This window comes from Strix uralensis, chromosome Z, assembly GCF_047716275.1.
Source record: "Strix uralensis isolate ZFMK-TIS-50842 chromosome Z, bStrUra1, whole genome shotgun sequence".
In the NCBI taxonomy this organism is placed as follows: domain Eukaryota; kingdom Metazoa; phylum Chordata; class Aves; order Strigiformes; family Strigidae; genus Strix; species Strix uralensis.
In genome coordinates, this window is record NC_134012.1 from 30,869,223 (window position 1) to 30,894,476 (window position 25,254).

Genomic DNA, 25,254 nt, shown 5'->3' on the forward strand with positions numbered 1-25,254 from the left:
TGAAACTCCACATAAAATCAAACCATATAAAAATCAATAAATCAACTTAGATTTGAAACTCCACATATTGAACCCATAACAAAAAAGCCCTCAACTACCTAAAATAAACACTCACAGATTTCACATTAGAGAACAAATGACAAAAGAGAAGCATGTTTATTAGAACAATGACCCAAACACTTTGACAATGGGGAAACAAATCAGCATTTTTGTTATATAGTTTATGAATCCAGCTGCATTTAAAACATAATTGCTACTGCTGAGAACAGTGTCGTCCATTTAATGAACTAAAGCAGACATCTAATACCAGCTTTCTTGACAAACTGACTCAAAAAGGAGTCTCGTCATAGGTTGGTTCCTTGTTATAGCCCTGTAAAATAATGCTATCTGGCAAGAACATGAAGGGATAAAAACATGCAGCAGCTAGACTGTCTTGCTTCTTTACAAAAAGAAATTTTTGAATATGAGTAAAACTAAAATTTTCATATTTTTTTGAGTATTTTCAGCATACTTTTCAGCAAATATTTACTTGAATATTTCCAGCTTCAGGTGCTGCATGATGCAGCATACTTCAAAAAATAACAGTTAACAGAAATACACTCTCTTCTCCCCATTACTTCCTTCTGAAAAGGGGGAAAAAATTGTTAGGAAGAATTATAATTAATTACCCCAAAAAGGGAGTACGTATTTCTTCCTTCACAGCAGCATCTGAAAAGCGTGCAGTAGGGAAGATATGGGGTAACACAGAACAAGAAACAAGAATTAGAAAAACAGACTAGAAGCACAAGGAAAATGAGCCTCACCTGTGTAAACTGAATCAGGGAAAAAAAAAAACTTTGAAAATAGAGTATGACATATGGGTTATCATAAAGCAAGACTTAACACAGTTCCCAGGCTGACATCTGCCATGAACTAAGAACATTTCTGTACAAAGCAGCATCACAGTCTGTTTCCCACTTTGTGAATATACACACCAGCTACTCTATGGTGCAGGCACATACCACATACCAAAACCCAAGAAAACTCTACAGATACTTACACAATGGGAGAGAATTAATATATACAGCAAACTAATCTTCTGTCTTAATAACATCCTTATAAAATACCAAATTGAAATTCAAAAGAAGTTATAGCAATAGTACTGATAATCTCTCTTTTAAAAAGTTATCTCTGGTTTTCCAAAAGTAGTATTTCTTGTTTGTCAAGTTTCAAAAGAAAAATGTTCTTTAACAGTTTTTCAAGGAAAAAAAAAACAAAGATGATAAAGGAAAACTTCTATTTAGTGTTCCTGAGACAATTTACCTGTACCTTTGTCCAGTTTCCAAACTGACTTTAGTATCTAAAAATATTCCAATTCACTTACCTTTAAGTGGAAAAATCTTTGCATAAAATTAACCAAGGATCAGATTTTCACAATAAAAATCTATCAAGATCTGCTACTTTAGATTCTCAGACCACAGGCTGATACATTCAGCAAAAGCAGCAGCAATGGTAAGGAATGTCAGCCTCTACCAGGTAGCCTGCTACTGGCGCTGTCTCACGTAGCATAACCATGTGAACACTTCAGCCATGCCACCACAGAGCAGTCACTTAGCTTCAACTGCCAGGCTGAAGTGGGCATAGATTCTGTATGGAGAGTAAAATCACTAAGGGGTTGAACAGGCATCAACTGTGAGTTCCAACTTCTCAAACCACTCCACTGAGGTCTGCTGGAGCTCCTTTCCCATAATTCTAGGTAAAGAGCCTATTTAAAATAGCTTAAATTATTTCAGCTGATGAAGTAATGTTTCTGACAGCAGCTAGACGCATTTTTCAATCAGCACACTATACCTTTCAGAGCATACTCAACGTACCAGTACATTTAATTGCTAACTGAAAGGAATCACAGTTAGAAAAATGCATCTAAGAAATAATGAAGGAAAAAATAAATCTTTCTAATAAGGAGGCTCATATGCATTATCTCTTCAGGTCACCTATTCCAATTCAACACACTCTGCTTGCTTCCCACCTCTCAGTCCCCAGCTTTTACTAGTCATAATTTATCAATCACTTAAGAAGATGTGCTAGGTTTATCCGGCAGGATTTTTGGTAGCAGGGGAGGGGGCTACAGCGGTGGCCCCTATGAAAAGCTCCTTGAAGCTCCCCCAGCTCCAAGTTGGACCCACCTCTGGCCAAGGCTGAGCCAAGTAGTGATGGTGGTCACACCTCTGTAATAACATATTTAAGAAGGGGAACCTGGGAGGAGGAGTTGGAGTCGTGATCAGGAGTTACAAGAAAGACACCTCTGTGAACGCTGAGGTCAGTGGAAGGAACAAGGAAGAAGGGGGGATGTGCGCCAGAGCAGAGACCACCCTGCAGCCCTGGTGAGATGGCAGGGCCGCCCGCCCTGCCACCCATAGGGGTCCACAGTAGAGCAGATTCCAACCTGGTGCCTGTGGACCCCACACCGGAGCAAGTGGCTGCACTTAAAGGAGGATGGGAGTCTGAAGGGAGAAGCAGCCCCCACTGTTGTAGTTCAGTGCTGGGAAGACTGCAACATGTGGGGGTGACCCACGATGGAGCAGCATGGGAGCAGCTGCAGCCTGTGGGAAGAACTCACACCAGAGAAAATTCGTGGAGGACTGTCTCCTGTGACAGGGAACCACATGGAGCTGGTGAAGAATGCAAGGAGTGTTCCCCCTCCCCCCAAAGGAGGGAGAAAGGGACTGACCATAACCCCCATTCCCTGTCCCCTGCGCAGCTGGGGAGGAGGAAGTAGAGATATCAGGAACAAAAACTGAGCCTGTGAAGAAGGGAGGGGTGGGGGGAGGTGTTTTTAAGATGTGGTAAGGCTTCTCACTGGCCCACTCTGTTAAGTATTGTTGCTGTTAGTGTTAGAATTGAAGTGGTGTTCTTTTTCTTCCCCTAACAAGTCTTTTGCCCATAACTGTAATGGGGGAGTGACCCCTCTCTGTCCTTATCTCCCTTCCTGAGCCTTTTGATTCATTTTTCTCCTTCCCATTCCTGAGGGGAAAGGGGTGAGCAAATGGCTGTGTGGTGCTCAGTTGCCCTCTGGGTTCAAACCACAACACAAGAGTTCTACACATACACAATAAAGTAATTTCAGTGCAAAAATTCTCAGAGGGGAAAGGAGGAACAGTGGCTCAATAAACAGAAGTCCATCTTTAGAGGTCTTCAAGTCACAGCTGATCTGATCTGGTACCTGTGACAGTCCTGCTTCAAACAAGGAATGAGACTAGGTGACCTCCAGATGTTCCTTCCAACCAGCTTTTCTATGGCTCTGTGACTCTAAGACTGCCTTGCACAGTATAGATATATTAGTAACAAATACACAGGAATCAATAATGCAGGACTGCACTGCACAAAAGGAAGATAATGCTTTTGTCCGAACAATTTCTTTACAACTCTCCCTAATCAAATAAGAATGAAATGAGAAAAACATGCTTCATCAAAACAAATTTAAGTTTCTCAAACTGAAACAAGAAGTTCAAAGAAAATAACGATCTTGAAATAGCTGAAGAGGCCTTCTCCTTCAACAGCTGCAATGACATAAAAGCTACTGCTAGGCCTCTCATCTTGAGGCACTAACAGTGGCCTCCCTATCCAGCATCACTACATTATTTTTTGCTGAGAGAAATACTTACTTGGACAAGTACTTGATAAATGTTTTATAAATATTGATTTATTCTCATTCCTGTTCCCACTATAGGACAATAGTTGTAATAAAGATTAAGGTTTAACCTTGTTTTGATATAAAGTTTTATTTCAAATATAGTCACCACTTCTTTGGAAAAAGAGCAAGTTTTATTCCCCCTTGACAGAATTATAAAATAACATTATTGCATTAAAAAAATGGTTTGTATTCGAATATATACACATCAAAACTATATTAAAAAAACTCTACTTTGCTGCAAATGGAACTGTTCTAAAGCTAGGAAATATCAGCCTATATTATTCCTGTGCAATGTTACATTCACCCACTAACATGACTTTACTGTGCCACAATTACTAATTTTGTCTCCACACTGACTTTTCCAACAGGTTCCATATCTCAGTTGGGTTTCAGTTCAGAGGGTAAGAGACTACAAAACATCGTACCTTGGACAGAAGTTGTAACTATGCCATGGTTTGAGCTCAGAGGGCAATGGAGTACCACGCAGAAACTCACTCCCCGCTTCCCCCAGAGCACTGAGAAGGGGAAAATAAGCAAAGATGCTGCTCACTTCCCCCTTTTCTCCCCAGCGCTGAGAATGAGGGAAGCAGGAGATCCAGGAACATGAGATAAGGACAAGGAGGGATGATCTCATCCTTTAAGGTGCAGGCAAAAGACAGACTCATTAGAGGAAGAAAAAAAGAACATAAAATTTAATACAGACACTGACAACAATAACAACATGTAACAGACAGAGTAGGGCTGTGAGAAGCATTACCACACCTTGAAAACACCTTCCCCCACCCCTGCCTTCTTCCCCGGCTCAGCTTTGCTCCCTGTATCTCTACCTCCTTCTCCACAGCAGTGCAGGGGGCAGGGAATGGGGGGTGCAGTCAGTCCTGCCGCTTCTTCCACCTCCGGGGAGGGAAACTTCTGTCATTCCTCCCCTGTTCCAGCACAGTCCCCCTCTCACAGGAGTCAGTCCTCCACAAGCTCTCTCCAACATGCGTCACTCCCATGGGCGTGTGGGTCACCCCCGCATGTTGCAGTTCTCCCTGTGCTGAACTACAACAGTGGGGGCTTCTTCCCATGGAGTCCCGGCCTCCTTCGGGCACAGTCACCTGTCCCGGTGTGGGGCCCACCACAGGATGCAAATCGGCATCTGCTCCACCCATGGGTGGCAGCAGGGGCAGCCGTGCCATCTCACCAGGGATACAGGGGAGTCTCTGCTTCGGTGTACCTCCCCCACTTCCTCCTCCTTCCTTACACTGACCTCAGTGTTCACACAGATGTTCTCCTCATAACTTCTCCTCACAACTCCCCTAACTCCTTCCAGGCTGCCCTTCTTAAATACCTTATTGCAGCAGCGCAGCTAATTGGCCTGGCCTTGGTGCAAAGGTGGGTTCAACTTGGAGCTGGGGGAGTTTCAAGAAGCTTCTCACAGCAGGCCACCACTGTAGCCCCCTCCCCTGCTACCAAAAAACCCCCGCCACTCACTCAAACCAGAACAAACTATCATCCCTTTTGCCCCTCTCATGCTGCAGGATAGGATCAGCTCTTTTTATATCACCTCCAACATTGACAGAGAACTACGCCGTTACTGAGATTACAGAGGGGACAACTACAGACACCTAAGGCAAGAGCCCTTCCATACTCAGTAGACAAGTCCGGATGTGAGACAAGTAAGAGTCCTTCTCATTCTCTACCAGTGAATAAAGAGAAAATACACAATCACTTTATTCTTCAAGCAAACTGCAACAAATCTTATCCTAAATTAAACTATAATTCAGTTATCTGGGGATATAAAACAAACCTCTTTCTTGATTTGAGGTAATATTTCTCTCCAGTAACATGCTACCAACCTACACCTAGAGCTGGTAGCATCAGAACCCAAAAGCTCAATCTGCACATTTCCTGACTTTACCTGCCAAAACAAACCACTTGGATATTAAACTGAAACAAGAACACTGTCAAAATGCATGCAACCTGCAGTAAAGGACAGTGCAGTTTGTAACATTTTAGCTCTCACACCATTGTTTTTTCTGAATCAAAACAAACTCCATCTTGCAGCAGGAACGCAGTAAAATACAGGTTCTCTACAGTAATCTTAATTGAGCAAGCCCTTACTCATCTGCCAAAAAAGCTGAAAACTATTAGCAGACACAAGTAACATTAACTTGGATACTGCCCTGTCCACCCAGACAGTGTTCGGTGCTTGAAGAAAGATGAGGACGGAAACCTGTATAGTGAGTATTAGTATAAGCCAATAACTGAGGTTAGTGAAAGCACTAAAGTGAATGTGAAACAATGCTGTTCTGAGAAAAGCTGATTTCAAAGTAAGTGAACATCATATTGGAAACTACTGAAATATCTGTACTGCTTGAAATAGTGTATTTCAGGTTTCATGTATGACTCAGTCTCAGAGTAAAGACAGTATATGTAACAAACCAAACCTAACCCAAAATAAATAAAATTCAAAGGTGAAAAATTTTTACATTACTGCTTTTAAATTTTTAATGCTAAATTAATGTCGATCACAATAGGTGGAGCCAAATTAATGCTGTTCTAAGTTATCATCTGTTCTCAATTCCAAGAAATTCGATTATTTTATACTTTCAACTGATAGTTAAGAGCTGTTTTTTATCCATGTTCCTTCTATGTATTTGTAATTGCCATCAAGTAATTTGTTAAACAAACTCACTGCTGAAAGTAAAAAACAAATCCAGATCTACAGATCTTTCACATTTATTCCTTTTAAACAACACGACTGTTGGAACACTTCTGTCCTAAGATTCACTGGAAATCAACATTTCACTAGCCAAGAGACCCTTAGCCAGCTCTGAGAAAATTCTTAGATGTTATTTAAGTTCAATAGGTCCAGGTGTCTGGCTGCCCACAGGTTTTCCTTTCAAGCCAAAACAAATTCCGCACATGTTATCACAGGCGTGCAGGCAATTAACAAAGTAACATAAAAACTAGGGCCTGGACCCTAGTTACGAGCATCCAAAAAACCCACTAGGGAGATTAGATTCAACTAAAAGAGAAGCCATCTCAAGTTGGTCTTGCCATTTAAGGGTGAAGAGGGGGAAAATAAATAAATGATATTTCAGATCTCTTCTAGTCCTGTTTTGTTTTAGAGGCATAGAAATGTAGACAAATACAACACTAAGCCACAGAAATGCTCTTGACATTTGTAAATTACCGCAGCAAGGACAGTACAGCCCATTTTTAAGTTATCATAACAAATAATTTTGACTTGAAAACAGGAACATTTTTGTATGTCTAGTAAAACTTTTTGTATGAACTATGGTATGAGTCCTTGTGGTTTCTCCTAGAAGAACAAAAGTAATGTCAATCTGTGCTTCCAATTATAAAGTGACAACATAGAGCAATTTTAAATAAAAATGTATATTAATAATAATTTTTAATAAAAACGCAATTTTTACCTCATATGCAGCAGAGCCTCATTCCCCCAGATGGGGAAACAGATGTTTTTGACATCAAACACTGTCAGTAGTACTTGCCATGGTAAAATAAGTTAGCCCCCTCCCAACTGCAAGAATTCCTGTTTTCTCATTACGTTCTATTAGTATCGCCACTGTTCTCACGTTGAAAAAAACGGCCCTATTATTTTCCTGTTCACAAATTTGCAAGTAACATTTCATGTCTTTCAAAGAGTTGGCAACTACTGAGAATGCTCTGTTTATTCTTTATTCTCCTATCTACCTTGCTCCCAGCAGCTCCTCTTTTAGAAAATATAAAGTCCAATAACCTGGAAGATGAAGCATTACCACAGACTTTTGAAGTTTCCACACTGACACAGTGTATGCTTTTATATAGTCAAAACAGCAAAGCAGGTCTGAACAAGTGCATAAATAATGTTGATTTACAGAACAATAGAAATAAACCCAATAAAACCTCAGTGGTATATATTTCTGAAGATATGACACTGCAGCTGAACACATTGAGTACATTGTTACAACTTGGTAGAACACCTCATTTAATGTTTTCAACATGGTTAACAGGCTGTTCCACATCTAGAGGCTAGACAACATTACAGAGAAGTTTTTACAACTCTGAAGACAAAAGTGAAGTTTAAACTGCCAGGGACAGTACACCAGACATTACAAAACTGCTGCCAGACTACTAAATTAATTTCTTCACATTCCAGCAATGGTTGATTTTATACAGAAAATGTAATGGTACTCTAAAGAAATAAAATATACTGTGAAACAGACTTGAAGACGGTGGACTGCTTATATACATATATATAGTTTTTTATATATATGTATAGGGCATAGAAATTTACATCAAGGTTCTTCTAAAGGTGTATCCTATATTGGTACTTGGAATAAAAGAGATTTAACTTACACTTATTTCAACCTCTGCTTCAGGCTCACAATAGTTATTTAAAGAAGCCTCTGGTCCCTTCTATTTTCTCAACCCTGTGGATGTTCTGAATTTCATCCAATCCCTGTTTCAAGCACACAATCACAGAATTCTCATGCTTTTGTACTGTGCCTTGTACTGCAACCTTTGTTGGTATCTACTTCAGCATAGTTTAGTCCAGATCCAACAAGCCTACCACCATTGTTGCAGTCTAATTCAAGGGTTTATAGCCTAATTTATTTAACTGGAGTAACAACATTTAAAATCAAAGTGTAGCATGCAAGGTGTTTACAATCTCCGATTCTGTCTTTCCACCATATTCAGTACCACTCTGTCAATAATACTGACACAGAACACTGCCACAATAATAACTAATAACCATCACCTTGTTTCAAAGACACAGATTCAATAAGATGGTTACATCTTGTACATACTTGTAAGAAAACCTCATAACTATGGCAATGCTCATGACATGGCTATGTTCTTCAACAAGTTCTGCTCACAATAGCTATGGGAAGTTTTCAGCTAAAAAAACTGCACAACTAGTCTATACTCACGAACAGTATCCTTTGGGTACCACTGCTACAGCAAGCCAGGAATGTACAAATCATCTCAATATAAACATAAACTGTAACTCAGTTACATTTAGCTGCCTCAGAGAACCAAGAGCAGGAAAAAAAAAACCAACACCCTGTTAAAAAATAAGGAAGGGTACTAACTTTTACTTTCCTGATGCTCTTTTCTACCTCCTGTACTTTTAAACATTGTAAAGAGTGATTATGGCTATGATCAGTTTTAAAGTAAGTGGTTTTGTGAATTCAGAAAGTTTTACTAAATCTCACTTTTCTATGTTGTAAGGGTATCTTTGAAGAGAAAATAAAATTTCAGAAGAGCTTTGAGAAATACTACTTAGCCTTAAACATTATGAAACATTACAAAACAATAAGGCATTAGCATGAATGGCATCCTGGCTTGTATCAGCAATAGCGTGGCCAGCAGGAACAGTGAAGGGATCTCACCCCTGTACTCACCACTGGTGAGGCCACACCTCAATTCCTGTGTTCAGTTTTGGCCCCTCACTACAAAAAGGACATTGAATTACTCGAGCGTGTCCAGAGAAGGGCAACAAAGCTGGTGCAGGGTCTGGAGCACATGTCGTAGGAGGAGCGGCTGAGGGGACTGAGGTTGTTTAGTCTGGAGAAGAGGAGGCTGAGGGGAGACCTCATCGCCCTCTACAACTACCTGAAAAGAGGTTGCAGAGGGGTGGGCATGAGTCTCTTTAACCCAGTAACAAGCGATAGGACAAGAGGGAATGGCCTCAAGTTGCGCCAGGGAAGGTGTAGACTGGATATTAGGAAGCATTTCTTTCCAGAAGGGGTTGTTAGGGGTTGGAATGGGCTGCCCAGGGCAGTGGTGGAGTCCCCATCCCTGGAGGTGTTTAGGAGTCGGGTTGACATAGTGCTGAGGGATCTGGTGTAGTTGAGAACTGTCAGTGTTAGGTTAGTGGTTGGACTAGATGATCTTCAAGGTCTTTTCCAACCTTGATCATTCTGTGATTCTGTGATTCAATTCAATCCAATCCTACTCATTCCAGCCTAACAGCTACAGGACTAATGGACGCTTAACAAGTATAGGAAGAAAAGCTCTTTCTCGTAATACTGTAACCTTTTAGGAAAACCTTCTCCAGCAAGATCAAAATTTTCAGTGAAGTAGTAGTCAGAATAAGAAGGGCAATGCCTCAGTGTATTAAGAGATAAAGAACAAGAGACTACCAGAAGAAATAGGACCCTCCCAGGTCAATCAATTGCCCAGGACAATCAACGTCTGTCACCTGCAGATGAAAAAGAATGTTTTATGCCCTCTATCTGAAGGGAGACAAACATGTCATCGAAGTGTGACTTAAACTATCAGATCCAGCAGATCAAGTAGTTAGATACATGGGAAAAATAAATGGAGAAGAGTAATTTCCATCACTTCTCATTGAACAGACACACATGACATCACCATGTGCAGTCACAGTTACAAAACTGTGCAAACACCAACTGAATTCACAACAGAACACTGTTACTCTTTTCTGGATTTCCACCTGCACTAACAGATCTCCTTCCTGTCTGAAACAGACAGTGAAAGGGAGTAATACTACACCTGCAGTGTTCTCTAATGATGAAAATATGTATAATTAAAATGTAAATTCATATGGTTAATGGCATCTGGTAATCATCTACAGTTACAGATACAAATCCTTACAAAACTATATACTAATTATTTTCTATATTAAATTGCCTCTGGCAATGTTAAGCTCCTTATGACACAATATGGAACTGGAAAAAAATGAGGTAAATGGCATTCTACCACTGAATTTACTATTCAGTCATTTAAAACCACAAATTAAAACTGAAAGAACAACTGGTTTAACTCTCAGGTTTTTAGTGGTATGGAACCCTAGTTTGTTTTACAATAAGTTTCTGAAACATATTTGAGTCCCAAAATACATTCTAACAAAGCTCATCATAAAACACAAAGGATGATAACTTGATAAATAATCTCCATTATAATCCCACATCAGATCAGCATTAGATAAGCCTTGATATTAAGATATTCCAAAACCCAAACTTTTTTTAGCACTTCGGAAAACAAAACAAACTTATTGCAAGGAACAGAGGTCACATAATAGCTATACAGGTCAATATATGTAAGGTAACTGGGATAATGAAAAGCCAGGGATTTCTGTTTTCACTTTAGCATCTGTGCACCATATGCAAGATACAAAAGGGAAACTGAAGGGAAGCTCTCTCCTGATTCCAGATTTATTAATAAGCTTTATTTCCACTGTGTCAATTAAAAGGTATTTTGAATCAAAAGAACTGCCTGCATTTAGGTATTTGGATTAAGCATATTACAGTAAGCACTACAGTTTCCACTGACAGTGGAGGATTTAGTCTGGGACCTACTCAAGACCAAAATTAGAAATTAAAAATGTAAGAATTTTCACCGAGATTACATTATAGAATATATTTTTACCATAAATACATTCATTCTGTGATAGCTGTTCATGATGCATTTCTTTAAAAAAAAGTTTAAACTCACATGCCAGTATTTACAGTTCTTCTAACAGCACTTCAAAATTTGTCTCTTTTCATCTTTAAAAACAAAACATAACTTGTAACTAAAAAATACTTAATAGCATGTTAGCAGAACTTTATCAAGTATCAAGATGAAGGCAATTGGGCAGCTTTTTAAAATTTTTGTAATTTTATGACACATATAAGAAAAGCAGTTATTACAATAAACTCTATCAATTAACTTCAAAGCTACTTTCAAATATTGCCAGTCTGTTTTGCTAACAGTAGTTGTCTTTCAAAACAATGATCTATTAAAAAATGACACATGCTGTTCTATGAGCATTGCTTAATTCACAGAAAGTAGATTTTTTAAGCATCTGTTGTAAAATGAGGGTTACAATGAAGATGGCGACCTACTTTAAATACTTTCACTGAAAAATAAAGGACACTCGGTCCCCAATCTTTTATCCAATAGTTCTCTAAATTAAAGAGCCCATATTTGCAATTTGGGTTATTATTCATTTTGATGATGTTTGGTTTTAATAAGAATGAAAACACTGATAAATTTGGAGAGCTAACAGTCACAAAAGTGGATGTAAAATACAGTACTTCTGCTGAATATTACATGTATGAACTTCAACTGTAACTCTTAACATTTATGTTTAGATATGGGCATTGAAATATTTTGGAGGGAGAAGTTTGTGATTTACATGTTAAGACAGTTCTTTGGGTATTCTGCACAAATATTTGGAATCTAAACACTACTTGTTTTCTTAGCTTTAAATTTCCACTCAACTTCTAGCTAAAATGCATTGGTGTCAGATCTCTGAATTCTCTTACCCTTTAGAAGATGTTTTATTACACAGATTTTTTGGGTTTGGCTTTCTGCTTTTCAGCTGAAATCCAGTATTTAACTGTCAATCTACACTGTTCTGAAAATAAGCCCATCACTTCAAAAAATGTAATGTTTGAAGCAGTCTGCTAAAATCTAGTACATACAGCTTAGCCCGTGACTCAACAGGATAGCAGATCAAGCTTTATATGATGCCTCATATGACACCAAAAATACTACAACTACCTGATAATTTGAACTGACCTAAGGACTTTGTAACTTAACTGTTTTAAAATTGTTTTAAAATTTTTAAGTGAGTTAACTGAAATCTGGATCATCTATCACCTACCTGAAACTCTTACTTAGATGGCTGCCCACATCTGTAATAAAAATGTCATCTGCTTAAATTCTGCATCTCAATTGTCGGACTAAGCAGAAATGTGACCAGGCCCACAGTCAAAGCGGTACTGTTTGGTGACCTAAAACTGCCACTTCCAGTAGGAATGATTTTAGACTCATGATCTCATGTAATTACTTTGTGTTTCTTTGTAATTTGGATAAGGTAATATTATCAGAAAAGGGAGAAATATTTCTGCAATTGCTATGACCTAAGACAGCATAAAACAACTTCAAGCTACACTCTCTGATGCTAACTAGTCAGACTCATTCTCCTATTTTTTGTAACAAACTCTTCCAATGAATAATGCTCTCTAAAGATACATTCTGCAAATTAATCATAGTTTAAACAGCTGATGAGCCTGTCTTATATGCTTGTGTTATTGAAGGGGAAACTTTCACACTAAAATTAATATCATAAAAGTCTAATGCAGTAAGGCCGTCCTGTTTCACAAAATAAAATGTAGATTAATCAGGTAAGAAAAAAATTAAAACAAAAAAAAATCTGTATCCTTCTAAGTTTTACTACAGATAAAAATGTCAACTTACCAGATTTGTGCTTCTTGTGTTTTGCTTTCTTTTTAATTATAAACAACTTGCTCTGGATCTCAGATTTGTAAGATTTGAATGGATGAAGATGAATCTCACGCTTTCTTTGCAAGTCATCAAGTTTTCTCTGTAGATTTTCATTTAGAATATCCTTCAACTTCTTTTTTTTCTTTTTCTTCTTTTTTGCCCGCAACTTATTTAGTTTCTTAACATTTGGTAGCGAGTTCTCTAGCATTGTTTCTTTAGCAGATTCGTGGTAATTTATGTCTTGGCTGTCATGAGTGCCATTGACATGCATTTGGCAAGCTTTCAGCGTGTTCTCTTTGAATGGACTGATCTCAGCTTTTACTCTGGCCATTTCAGCACAACCTTGTCCATTCTCCACAGCCCTTATTTCTCCTGAACTGGGGTGACCACCCATACTAACAATCTCTCCTGAACTAATCAAATTCCTCAAGTTCTCTTTATAACAACCAGTTTTTTTAATGTCACAGACTCTTGAGGTCTTGATTTCACAGTTAATCTCCTCTGTAGTGACTCTAAAGCTACCTAAATGTGTGTTTTTCTCTGAACAGGTAACAGTGGAGTCCGCACTTTTCTCCACTTCTGTCTCGGAATGATGTAGCAGCTCTTCTCTACCATCAGAACTGACCTCTCCATTGCTTTTGCTTACATATCCATGTTTTACTTTCTCCAATTTGATACGTGACACTTTTTTAACTTTGATGGGAGGAGATGGGAATTCAGGAGCCTGAAAAGGTTTTTGTTTGTAAATCCGAACATCCGCACCACAGAACTGTGGAAAATGAACATACGCATTTTCCAAGTAGTCGTAACCAAGAATTACTTCTCTGCATTCATGGATAGGCTGACCTAGCACTGCATCCTGAACATCCTTTTGTGTTTCATACACGAAATCACAGAGACCTTTTAGCAGCCACACTTTTTGGTAGAATGGTAGCTCATGAAATGGTTTTTCCTCCAAGGGATTAACTTCTCCGAGGACTTTGAAAAACTGGGGACACAATCCAAGTTTTTCTGCAGAGCTGTTAGGATTGTCAGTCTGCCCTACAACAGTATACCAGTGTTGTACTTTCTGTCTGAGTGCGGCTTCCCAAGTCCTGTAAGAAAGGGTAGGCCTGCGATGTAATGTAGATCTGCGATGAGGAGGACTTAACAAAGAAGTCATTATTTTTGATAAAAAAGCATTACACTGAGGCATCAGAAGACAACGTTCCAATTCATAGAATACTATTTCAGGTAAATTTAAAATCTGTTGTGCTAAACAAAGAAAATGACCAATAGCTGGAATCTCCCACATTGTCTCCATCCTTGTAGGTGCTGCTTGAGCTAAAAGTGACTTTTCCCATTCTTCTATTTCTTTCTGACTAGCTTCTTCTGCTTCTTTTCTTTCTTGCTCTCTCAGCCTATTAAAAGAAAGTTCATGAAAATTCAGGTATCAGGGGAACAAAAAGAAACCAGGGAGAAATCAGAACTACAGCATGACAAACATACTTATCTTGAAGTAATAAAGAACACAGTACATAAAGTTTTAATTCAGTTTGTCTTACTTTGGATTACACAACGCATCACTGCACCAAAATGGGAAACTATAGTCTTTTATCTCTATCAGCACTGGTTTAAAAAAGGGGAAAAGGTAAGAAAAATCCTGGCAGATATCAATACTTTGTGTGGTTTAGATTTTTTAAAAAAAATGTATTCCCTTCCCCAATCCCTTTTTAGCAGGATTAAGTATTTCCAACAAACTACCCATGTAAAAATCTCTGAAAACAAATTCCAGATAAATCTTGCTTTCAAATGGTTGCCCTGTGGCTTGTGTCACCTGCCTTGTAATTCCCTTCCTCAGTACACAAGTATACATGCCTAACTGTTGAGTGCTTCATTCACATACAAAAGCCATTTTCCCTCCCACCCATAGGCATGTTACTAGTTGGTTTGCAATGGTGGTCAAAAAAGAAACAAATATCAGGATGCATGAAGAATGTGATGGAAAATAACACCAGAAATAAAATGTCATTACATTAATAAATGGTTTGCCCTCACCTGAAAAATTGTATTCAGTTCTGGTCCCCCTATCTAAAAAAAGGATAGAGCAGAAATAGTGGGTATTCAGAGAAAGAGGTTATCAGTAATCAGAGGCCTGTAAAAACTTCTGAAAAATCTGGGACTCTACACAAAACACTAGCAAGAGGACACATGACAGCAATATACAAAACTAATATGATAGACTAGGAACTTCTATTTGCAAATTCATCATGAAATTTAAAGACAACAAGAGGAAGAAATGCTTCCACTTCAGATAATCAATCATGCATAACTTATCTAACTTACTAGAACACAGGATATGTTAATTTAGTTCCAAAGCGAAAAATAGGACATCTGCATGAATCACAAGAATATCAAGGGTTACCAGTAACAGCAGGGATTTTTATTTAATGTTGCAATAGTAAACTAACATTTTTGCCTCAAGGCATGACCAGATTCCAAAAGATAGGATTAGGATACATCTGTACTTACAGAAAAATTTTTCTAGAGCTCATTCAAAGCTTCTCACATCTTTTTCTCTGAAGCTTCTATCACTGACCACTGCTAGAAACAATCACCTAAATATATCACTAAAGTGACCTGTTACTGGAATTTACATGTCTTTATTGCCAGATTGCTACCCTCCAATCATATTTCTTTATATACAAGTAGCAGATAAATCCCAGGTATTCATTCAAAGCATCAATGCTTTTCAAATTCAGCCAAAGAGTAACAGTACATTAAAATCTTTCTTTTGACAATATGAAGCTAACTGTGGCTTCTAGCATGAAAAATGTGTATTTAAAGCATTAATTATTGACTGTACCTCTCAATAATGTAAAAAATGCGACAAACCTAGCTTAGCCCACATTTTAGTATCAATGCAGGAGAAATATGCCATGACCACAAACTTAAAATTTGTATCCTGTGTATGCAAAATGACATATAATACAGTAAGATTCCACTGAATGCTTTATCTTATATAATTAAATTTCAAGTGACTTGTTACCATAATTTGAACAGAAATTTTTAATACCACATACATGCATCCTTGTTATTTATGCACCTATCAAATGCAGAAAGACAGATTTATGTAAAACATAAAATGTAAAAGAAATCAGGTCAGTAAATTCTCAACTTCATTCTCCCAATGCAGCATTTAGCGTATAATGGATGGGATTGAAAGACAAAAATCCCACTTTGCAGCACTGATTTAAACATATAATGACTGTGGTCTAACGACAAAATCCCATTTGCCGTTCTAGGTGAATAAACCAGTAAATTCAAGAATACTACTTGCATAGGTAAAGTGAGCATTTTTTTTATTCTGACTTTTGTTCTATTACCATGCATTAATATTGTATTAATAATAACTAAAAATAATAAAGTCGGGCAGAGGAAGAAACAATAGTAAGTAAAAAGTGTTCTCAAAAATAATAAATTTCAACGCACTCCTGAATCTCATTCCCTCCTCCCTCCTAACTGTAAAACATACTTCCAAATAGCCTGCTGCCTCCAAAACGTGTGAACTCTATTAAAATACTATGGAAATAAGCTTAAATATGAATAGATAGAGAGTGAGATAGAACATCTGTAGAAACAATCACACTTCAGTATCGTTTAATAAAGCCCACAGGCTGTACGTGATCTAAAAAGATTGTCTTTGCAAGCAATTTCAACTTATCAATTAATAATTTTAATTAAGGTAGAATTCTCAAAATAAATACCATTCCCTAGATTCACATCTGTCTTGCACTTCATAAAATTACCATCATTATACTATTTTAAAGATCTTTTTAAAAAGAAAAACATGCATTGTTTCAGTTGCAAATAGTTTGCCTTTTTTTTCAGAGCTATCATTTTATCCCAGTATCTGTAGTCATTCCCTTCTCAGTAAACATTCAAAAAGAAAATGTAAATAATAGCACACTTTCATATCTTCATTATTGAGGTCTTCCTACTAGCTGCCCGTCTTTTGAAGGGCATAGCTTTTCCCCAGGGTGTTTTTTTGAGAGGGAGGAGAGGGATGAAGAGGGGTGAGAAGGTGGTGTGAGGGAGCTGGGGTGGAGGGGCAGGGGGGGAGAGAGAGAGAGAGAAACATTTGATGTTTAGCAGGACAAATATCCTTACACTGAGAAATTCTCTGGACAAACATACTTGGCTTTTATGCTGACAGCAACTGTAAAAAACCTGTTGTTTGATACGTCTATTAACATTTTGCAGGAATATGTTTGCAGACATTTATTGTGTTTACAATAATAACACAACACTATTCTAAGGATCAGCTGACATTTCCAGACTACAGAGGACAAACTTATTCCTCGAACATGTCTGCAGCAGTTTTTTGCAGCTCTTGAGTAAATAAAACCATGACACCTGACCTTAAAACTCAGCAGACATGCTCCCCAAGTAGAGATAGCAGCTAAATCAGTACAGACATAACTCCCTTCTTTTCTTGCAACAAGAGATTTCACTTGGAGGGGAGAGGAGACAAAGACTAAATTGTACTTTTTCCCCCTCAATTACCACTTCTAACCCACCTGTGGATTAATTTTTCACAGGTAAAAGGTGGAACTATGGAATTATGATGACAAGGAACAGAGAATTGTTTTAATTCTAGACTAACTTGTTTTCCTCAAACTTTCTTTTAAAAAACAAACTAGAAAGCTACGTACAAAATAGCAATATTATGCATTATTCTAAATTAAATCAAGATTTAATAGTCAGAAGAAACTAAATTTGGAGATGCCCCTGTGACCTTGATTTAAAATTAAAACTTGGAGATGCTCATGTGACCTTAATTATGTATCCGCAATGTCTTACATCATATTAGGACATACTCTATATTCTTCCATAGGACCTTGTTCATTTCATGCTTACATCCTTATAAAAGGCAAAATTGACTGTATAAGCATACCTCATTCCATAATTTGCTAATCTAAATTACTAAATTGCAACCAGAATTGAATTCTTTAAATGTTTGAATGAACGTGTCTGAAACTTATCCCAGGATCAAATTCTGAGCTGCCTAGCACAATTTTCAACAAAGTCACTAATTCCCATTGAAATCAACCAGTTAATTAGCTGTCATTCACTGGTAGTTTTAAAATTTTAAAAATTTCAGTAGCAATCTACCCCTGTTTCGGTATCTAAATGCCTCTAAATAGGCAAGTATTTCCAATTATATAGTAATTCCACAATTATTTATTGTTACCCAATATGTAAGTTAGCATGTATATTGATGTTAATTAGCATATAAGCAAGCAGCTGAGTAGAACCTCATGGAAATGTAACTAATAATCCAAAGAAGATATTCAATATTTTGATAATTATAACAATTGAACAAAAGGAAATCTTATAAACCAGACTGACAAGAAAAGTACATTAGATGTTATATATATACTTGCGGCGGAAAAAGTGCTTTTGCTGCTGTACAGAAACTATTAGCTGCAAAATAGTGAAATCAGCTTTGCAAAGACGTCTCAGTTTTCATATGTTGATTCTACCATGATGAATATATCACTTGGGGGAGGTTATATAACATTAAAGAAAAAGTGAAATAGATTGTGCAAGAAATTAATAAACTACAAGAAAGAAAAAGAGAACTCTCTACAAAGGATAGCTAAATAACAAAAATAACAAAAGGATTTGGAATAGGATTTCCATGAAGTTAACTACAGAAAAAAATATAAAAAACACACTTCAGGATATTCTTCCGAAATATGCACTTGAAAAAAAGCTTGTAAAATCAATTTCAAGGATTTTGGAAAAGAAAAAAATCAGGAACTATTTTAAAGATTTCATTTACTGCCGTTCTTTTGACTCATCATAAGATGCCTGTGCCTTAAAAGAGTATCTAAATATCTAAAGCAAAGGATTAGATATTAATTTGGACTTCAGTTGGCAATTTCTTTAGGTATGAGGTTAAGTTTTTTTAGAAAGTCACTTGCATTTGCAACCTTACTTATCTGGGGGCTGAAAGTTTGTTAACAAACAGCGAGGCGGCTAAACTGTCTAAAGTAAGATAATTACTAGCTAGAAAGTACATGTATGCTGAGTGGTCAGATGGATGGCCATAAAGTGAGCACTTTTTTATGTTTCTGATAACTTATCTGAAAAAGGACAGCACTGTGCACTCCAATGAATCTACCCAAGTCTGCAATATTGCATACAGTTTTGAAAGTATTCTGTGCCAACCTCAGTGTGTCAGATATCTAAAAAAAGAAGCTGAATAACAATTTTCTCTTAACGGATAACAATATATTCAACGTAAGTTATATTTTAGCAATAATCCAAAGTAAGTTTACTAAATTGTAATACATTTTTGAATAAGAAGTGTCCCATCTTAGTGTTGCAAGTATGTACATTTATATATAAAATACTTTGAAAAAGCATATATGCTGTATCACATGATCTTCACTGGTAATGTATTATTAATTTTATACACCTTCCAATTTCCAAAGCTTTTTCATAAAATACCTCTATAATGTACTTTTGGAACATTAGCATTTTGGTGAGTTGGGAAACAATTGGTATAGAGAAGTCACAGTTACTTTGAAGACACAGTGGATCTGTTAGCAAATAAGTTAAGAAGATACCTGAAGCATGATTATTTGAGAAGATCAATAGCTTCCTAGTAAGTGACACAGTTCAAAATTTTAGGGCATAAAGAAGCAAGCTAGTTGTGATCTTTTTCTGTTACTGTAGAACATTCTGTAGAATCAACCACCGTGTAGTAGTATCCTTTGACCAGGATCTGGGACTCCTCAGTATATCCAGGTATACGGATTTAACTGTTAATTACTATAGTTTTGCAGGAACGTGTTTTAAAACAGGTGTAAGAAGCAAAATTTTTATTTCATTGGGCAATACGTTCTACTGACTCTATGGATGAATTAAAATCCAATCAAAATGTCCTTTTTCATAACAGCACTATCAAGTTCAGATCTAGAACACAGAGTTGAACACAAATCAAGAGAATTTTACCAGAGAAACAATAACCCTAGTGAACTTTGCTTTTTTGCAAAGTATGAGGGGGATTAGAAGAAGAAAGATCCACTCATTTCTAGAGAAAAAGTACCGGCTAACACTCAAGTCAGCCAATACTGTATGACTTCAGATCTGTTGAAAATGAAGATTACCTGCAAAATGAGAGTGAACTGGTTATATATTGGAAAAATATCCAAAAACTGTAAACTTAGAGAAAATCTGGAAATACTTTGCTTCCTAAAGCTAATACTGTCTTATCATCATGCTCCATGTTCAGACAGTCTCCCAGGTTACTGCTAAAGTATACAAGCTTATAAGCTTCATTCTCCTCAAAGTTAAACATACCACAATCAACACTAAACACTGTCTGGAATTATGCATCTCTTAAATTTATGAAAACCACAAAATCCCACAGAGTTAATTACACACACATTCTAAATTTGTTATCTAACTGACAAGCTGAAATGCCACATCAGTGAGATAACAGGAGTGGCACTGGCAGAGATAATTGCTTCTGACTATCAGTGAGGGAAGCAGTGACAAGATCACAGAATTAGACTGTAGATTAAAAACTACCAGAATGCTTAACTAATTGTTGCATGGAAAACAGTCCACGGAGCTCATGACTGAGCTAACAGGAAATTGCTGTGGATGCTTTCAGTTACTGTTAAACGTTTCACAATCCTAAAATAACAGCAGCCTTTATTTATTTTAAAGCTTATATGACTTTGGGAATTTTTCAAGAAGGTGGTAAATCAAAGCCAATTTCTTGCTTTGTGGATGCACTGTACTGATGCCCTAAGTCCATTCATGAACCTAAGACGAAGAGCACCACAACGTTTGTTTACCTACAAAAGTTTCTATGAGCTAGCTCCTGTAAAGAACTAGGAAGACAATTATTTAAAATCAAACCAAAACAGTTTTTCTTATTACCTCTTTTCCTCTTTAGCTCTCAGCTGTTCCTCTTGCCTTAGAACCTGAACCATCACAGACTCAAACATGCCTGTTGACAAGCCTACTAAATTGCGAGGTGTGGAACGACGTCTTGTTGAAATGCATGCTGTTCCTTTCTCATCTTCCAGCCCATAGCATCCTCTAGATGTTACAGCTATTGATGTTTTCTCTCTTAAATGCCTAGAAGAAAAAAATCAAGCCAATCCACAATTACAATTTCCCTTAGCAACGGCACTTCAATGCCTATGCTACCAACCACAGATCAAGCATATTTACTCAGAAAAAGTTATTTTCCACCTGCCATTTTTATCACTTTGAAAGTTCCTTTATGAAATTTTAAACTTAAAACCAAAACATGAGCTACGTTTTCACATCTGTTAAAAACGGTGGATATTAATCTCAAGTAATCAAATCTTATTTGGAGATTGAATTTCCTACATTAATCCATAAATATTTGGAAAGAAAGTACTTCCACAAGACCTGAGATAAGAAACTATAATTTTTAGAAGACACTTAAAAATTAGTTTGGGGGGGTGGGGTGGGGTGTGTGTGTCTGTGTTAAACAGCAGCTTAATTTGGTTAAAAATTAAAAAATATGAAAAGCAAGACACTGCAAATTTGGTTGTAATGTTACATTTCAGCTTATACTGTTTGAAAGTACTCCAGCAACACTGGTATGAGAAGCAACACTAGCACACAACCTCTGAAAACCCATGAGAGAAGGGAAGAAAATCCAACCTCCATTCAAAAGCGACCTCCATTCTAAGGTAATTTTTTGTTGTTTGTAATATCTGAGAATCATACAACCAACACTGATTGCTTCCCTTGAGTCACTTGATGGTGATCATTGAGCTAAATACTGCCCTGTAATGAAGCAAGAAAGATTATTCCAAGTGGTTGTTCTTGAATTTCATTTTACTAATAAAATTAGTTCTGTTAAACAGTTCAATCTGTCTGATCAAAAACTGTAAAAGAACTTTGAGGCTTCTAGATTCCATAATCCTTTCTGTATATAGTTCTTAGAAACTTTTACCAAGCTAGTGTACACAGACATATTGAAAAAAATCTTCACAAATCTCTGAGCAGTTAACGTAAAAGAAATTCACTATATACTGAAGTAGGATTATTTTTAGCCAGGTTAATACTTCTTAATATTTATTTGAACAAAGACTGCAATTGTGAAAGAATGACAACAGCAATTGAATTTTTGCAGTAAATTCATATATCGCTACTTGATGACACAGTACACAAACTGACTTCACTTTCTTATGGAGTTTCTAATAAAAAGGCATTGAGCATTCTCAGGCCCTATCAAATCCAATGAGTAGTCACATAATTCAACAAAGAGTCTTCAGTGAAACACCCTTCAGTTCAGTAAAGTCGAGATGCTAGTGTCACACAACATACAGAAATAAACTTGGCACAGATCTTCCCAGCTGCATTTAGTTAGCGATTTATTTGCCAGCAGTAACTCTTTTAAGCCAGGAATTCTGATTTTTTTTAAAAAATCAAGTTTTACTCAAGCAAAGTAGCAACATTCATGTATTAAGTTCAGCTCCTTCCCTTCTACTCCCAAACTGTCCCAAAACTGCCATTACGCAAAACCAGTTTCAAATACAGTGTTGCTACACCAACACGGAATACATTGACTCTGGCTTATTCAGTCGAGTTCTGCACCACGCTCCTCAAGTGTTCCTACTGCACGAGCTACTGGCAGCTAATGCTGTGTGTCACTAGCAAGTTTAAGGTTGATAGACATGCACAGCTTTATGCGTTTCCTAATACTGTTCCTTCTTCACCTTCACCCTTTGCCAAAAAAACCCTCTTGGTTTTTACATGCAAAATACTATCTCACTCAGAAGACTGGTGGACCTTTCCTTGTAGGAAGCCACCAGAGTTTTCTGAGTATGACTAAACTAAGCCTATGTCAAACTTATGAGAAAACATGTATTTCAGTTGTGATTTAAACAGGGCTTTCTACTATACAGCTTGACAGCTTTCTATGCTTCAGCTGCTTTGGCTGATAAACAAGTTTCTGCCAGGGACTTATATTTAAACATATCACAACTTCCATTTTGCCATTTAAGACTGTAACATGCCAAGCACTATCTTTCATTTTATGATTATCAAAAAATACGCCATTTCAAAGCAGGTACTTTGGCTCAAGATTTTATTCCTACTTGTTTTAAAGACTGTAAAAATTTCAGCCTGTAAAAATCACAATTTTAAACACCCAGATGTTCATGCAGAGTTTGGGTAGTTTCACTTGCTTTTGACAGCATAAAATAAAGGAGCATTTGACATCTTGTCTAAACAAGTGTGCCTCCATGTTCATAAAAGGTTTCTTTCAGAAGGAAAATCTTAGCCAGGAAATGATGTGCCCTATTTTGCATTTTGGTATTTTCGGGTTTGGAATCTCCAAAGCATTTTGAATTAAGAGCTGAATAGTTCCCAGTAGGAAACCTTCTTCTTTGTGGAAGTATTGAGAGTTTGAGTGGTTTATTGTGAGTTTTCTAAAAAACCCTGCAAATGGTAATTTTTACACAAAGAAACGCACCTTCCTGTTCTACTTTATGTAAACAGCATCTGGCAGGGCCCCTACAGAGTTTCCTACACCTACCGGGACAGCAGCGCCAGCTTCTGTTCCAGCATCATCTCCAGCTTCTGGGCCTGTTTGGAGAGCCAGTGATCTACACCATGGAGCCGGTAACATGTCTCCAGCATCAGGCGGAAGTCCCCCACAAAATCTGCTATCCCTGTGTACTGCCCACTAGAAAATTTCTCTTCCATCTTCAACAGCCCCATTCCAGCTGGCGACTGCTGAAAGGAGTGACTGCTGCTACGACCCGAGAGGCAGCCTTCTTCCCTGACGGATGCCTGATCCACGAGGGGCTTCAAAAACGGTGCTGTCAGAGGTCGGTACTTCTCCAGGAGAAACTCTTGCAAGATGCGGTATCCCTGCTGCAGCTCGGGATTCAGGCTCTGCTCTCGGGAGCTGCCGCCGCTCTTCCCTCCCGCATCATCTCCCTCCTTGTCCGGCTCCTCCTCCCCGCACCGAAGGCTGCTAGTCGCGGGCCGATCCGCCGAAAGGTCTCCGCCCGCAGCGCCCGCGGGCTCTGCGGAGTCCATGTCTCCCACCCCGCGCACGCACAGGGCCTTGCCGGCTCCGGGGGGGCTGCCGGCCCGAGGCCAGCTCTTCAGCATCAGCCGCACTCCCCCTCGCCCAACCGGCGAATCGACATCGGGCTCACCTACGCACAGAGACACGACTCAGTCCCCCGCCACGCTCCCCCGCGACGGCCTCAGCCCTGCCCCCGGCTGCAGGGGGCGGGCCGCGGCTGCCGGGGAGGAGGCAGCGGCCGGCCGTCGGCTGGGCCCGCCTCTCCCCGGCGCCAGCCTCCCCCAGCCTCCGGCCAGCGCGGCCAGGCCTGCGTCGGGCCCCGCCCGCCGGGGGACCGCGCCCTCTCCTTCAGGGGCCGCCCCCGGCGGCGGACACCAGCGCATTCCTCCTCCCGCCCCCCGGCGGCCTCGCTCCCCGCCCGTGCCGGGACGGGGCCTCCCGCCTCCGCTCGCCCGCGGCCCCCTCCTGGAGAGAGGGAGAGGGAGAGGGAGAGGGAGAGGGAGAGGGAGAAAGAGCGAGGGCGGGTGGGTGGGCAGCGGGTGCCGTTCCCGCGCTGGCTGCCACCAGCCAGCCCGTGTCTGCGCGGCCAGCGCTTGGCCGCCTCGGCTCGGCTCAGCTCGGCTCGCAGCCGGGCGCAACGGGACGGGGCGGGGCGGGGCCGGCCCAGCGGCGGCGGCGGGAGGCGGCCGCGCCGGACAGCGGTATCGGTTAACGGCCAGGGAGGGGAGGGGAGGGGAGGGGGCCCAGCGCCCCAGCAGAAGGGCGAGAGAAAGGAACGCGCCGCCTCACCTGGCGCGCATGCGCCCGAGGGGCGGGGGCCGTGCGCTGGTAGCTTCGGACACCAGGTGAGGTGGCGTCATCAGAGGGCGCCTGCCGCGGGGCGGGGCGCGGGGGCTGAGGGCGGCTGCGCCGCGCACGCGCAGCGGGGAGCTGTGCGGGCGGGAACGGGGGGTGGGGAGGGTCGGCGGCGGCAGAACTGCTGCCCGTAGCAAGTTCGATGAGGCCCTGCTCTCGTCACGGCGGTGAAGGCCCCTGGTCTTCCTCGCAGTTTTCACCCGGAGCGGTTGTCGATACGGGGGCATAGTAACATCCACCAGCCTCACCAAAGCATGAGGAGACCTTTGCTCTTGTGCTATGGGTAAGATTTTCTCCAAGGACACCCCCGTCACGGATTCCTTGAATGTTATAGGTGTTCGATTAAAGACACTCAGCGGTTAGAGTGCGGAAGTTTGTGAAAGCATTCGGTTCTACCTATTGAACGACT

At 39.4% G+C, this 25,254-nt stretch overlaps 1 protein-coding gene across 3 annotated transcripts in view; it reads right to left on the minus strand.

The window, feature by feature from the left end:
• The window catches only part of BRD10 (bromodomain containing 10), a 55,643-nt gene extending 30,799 nt beyond the window's left edge, over nt 1-24,844 (minus strand). Inside the window, exons 1-4 of one of the 3 annotated variants that reach the window (XM_074855857.1) lie at nt 24,780-24,844; nt 23,490-24,120; nt 20,849-21,049; nt 12,881-14,307 (exon numbers count right to left, since the gene is read on the minus strand). In XM_074855857.1, coding sequence (XP_074711958.1) covers nt 12,881-14,307; nt 20,849-21,049; nt 23,490-24,073 — 2,212 coding nt within the window. In that variant the 5' untranslated portion in view covers nt 24,074-24,120; nt 24,780-24,844. Of the gene's footprint in view, nt 1-12,880; nt 14,308-14,944; nt 14,980-20,848; nt 21,050-21,607; nt 21,657-23,489; nt 24,121-24,779 lie in introns of those variants that run through there. The other 2 variants (XM_074855858.1, XM_074855859.1) reach the window with 2 other exon arrangements.
• Between the last annotated feature and the right edge of the window lie 410 nt (nt 24,845-25,254).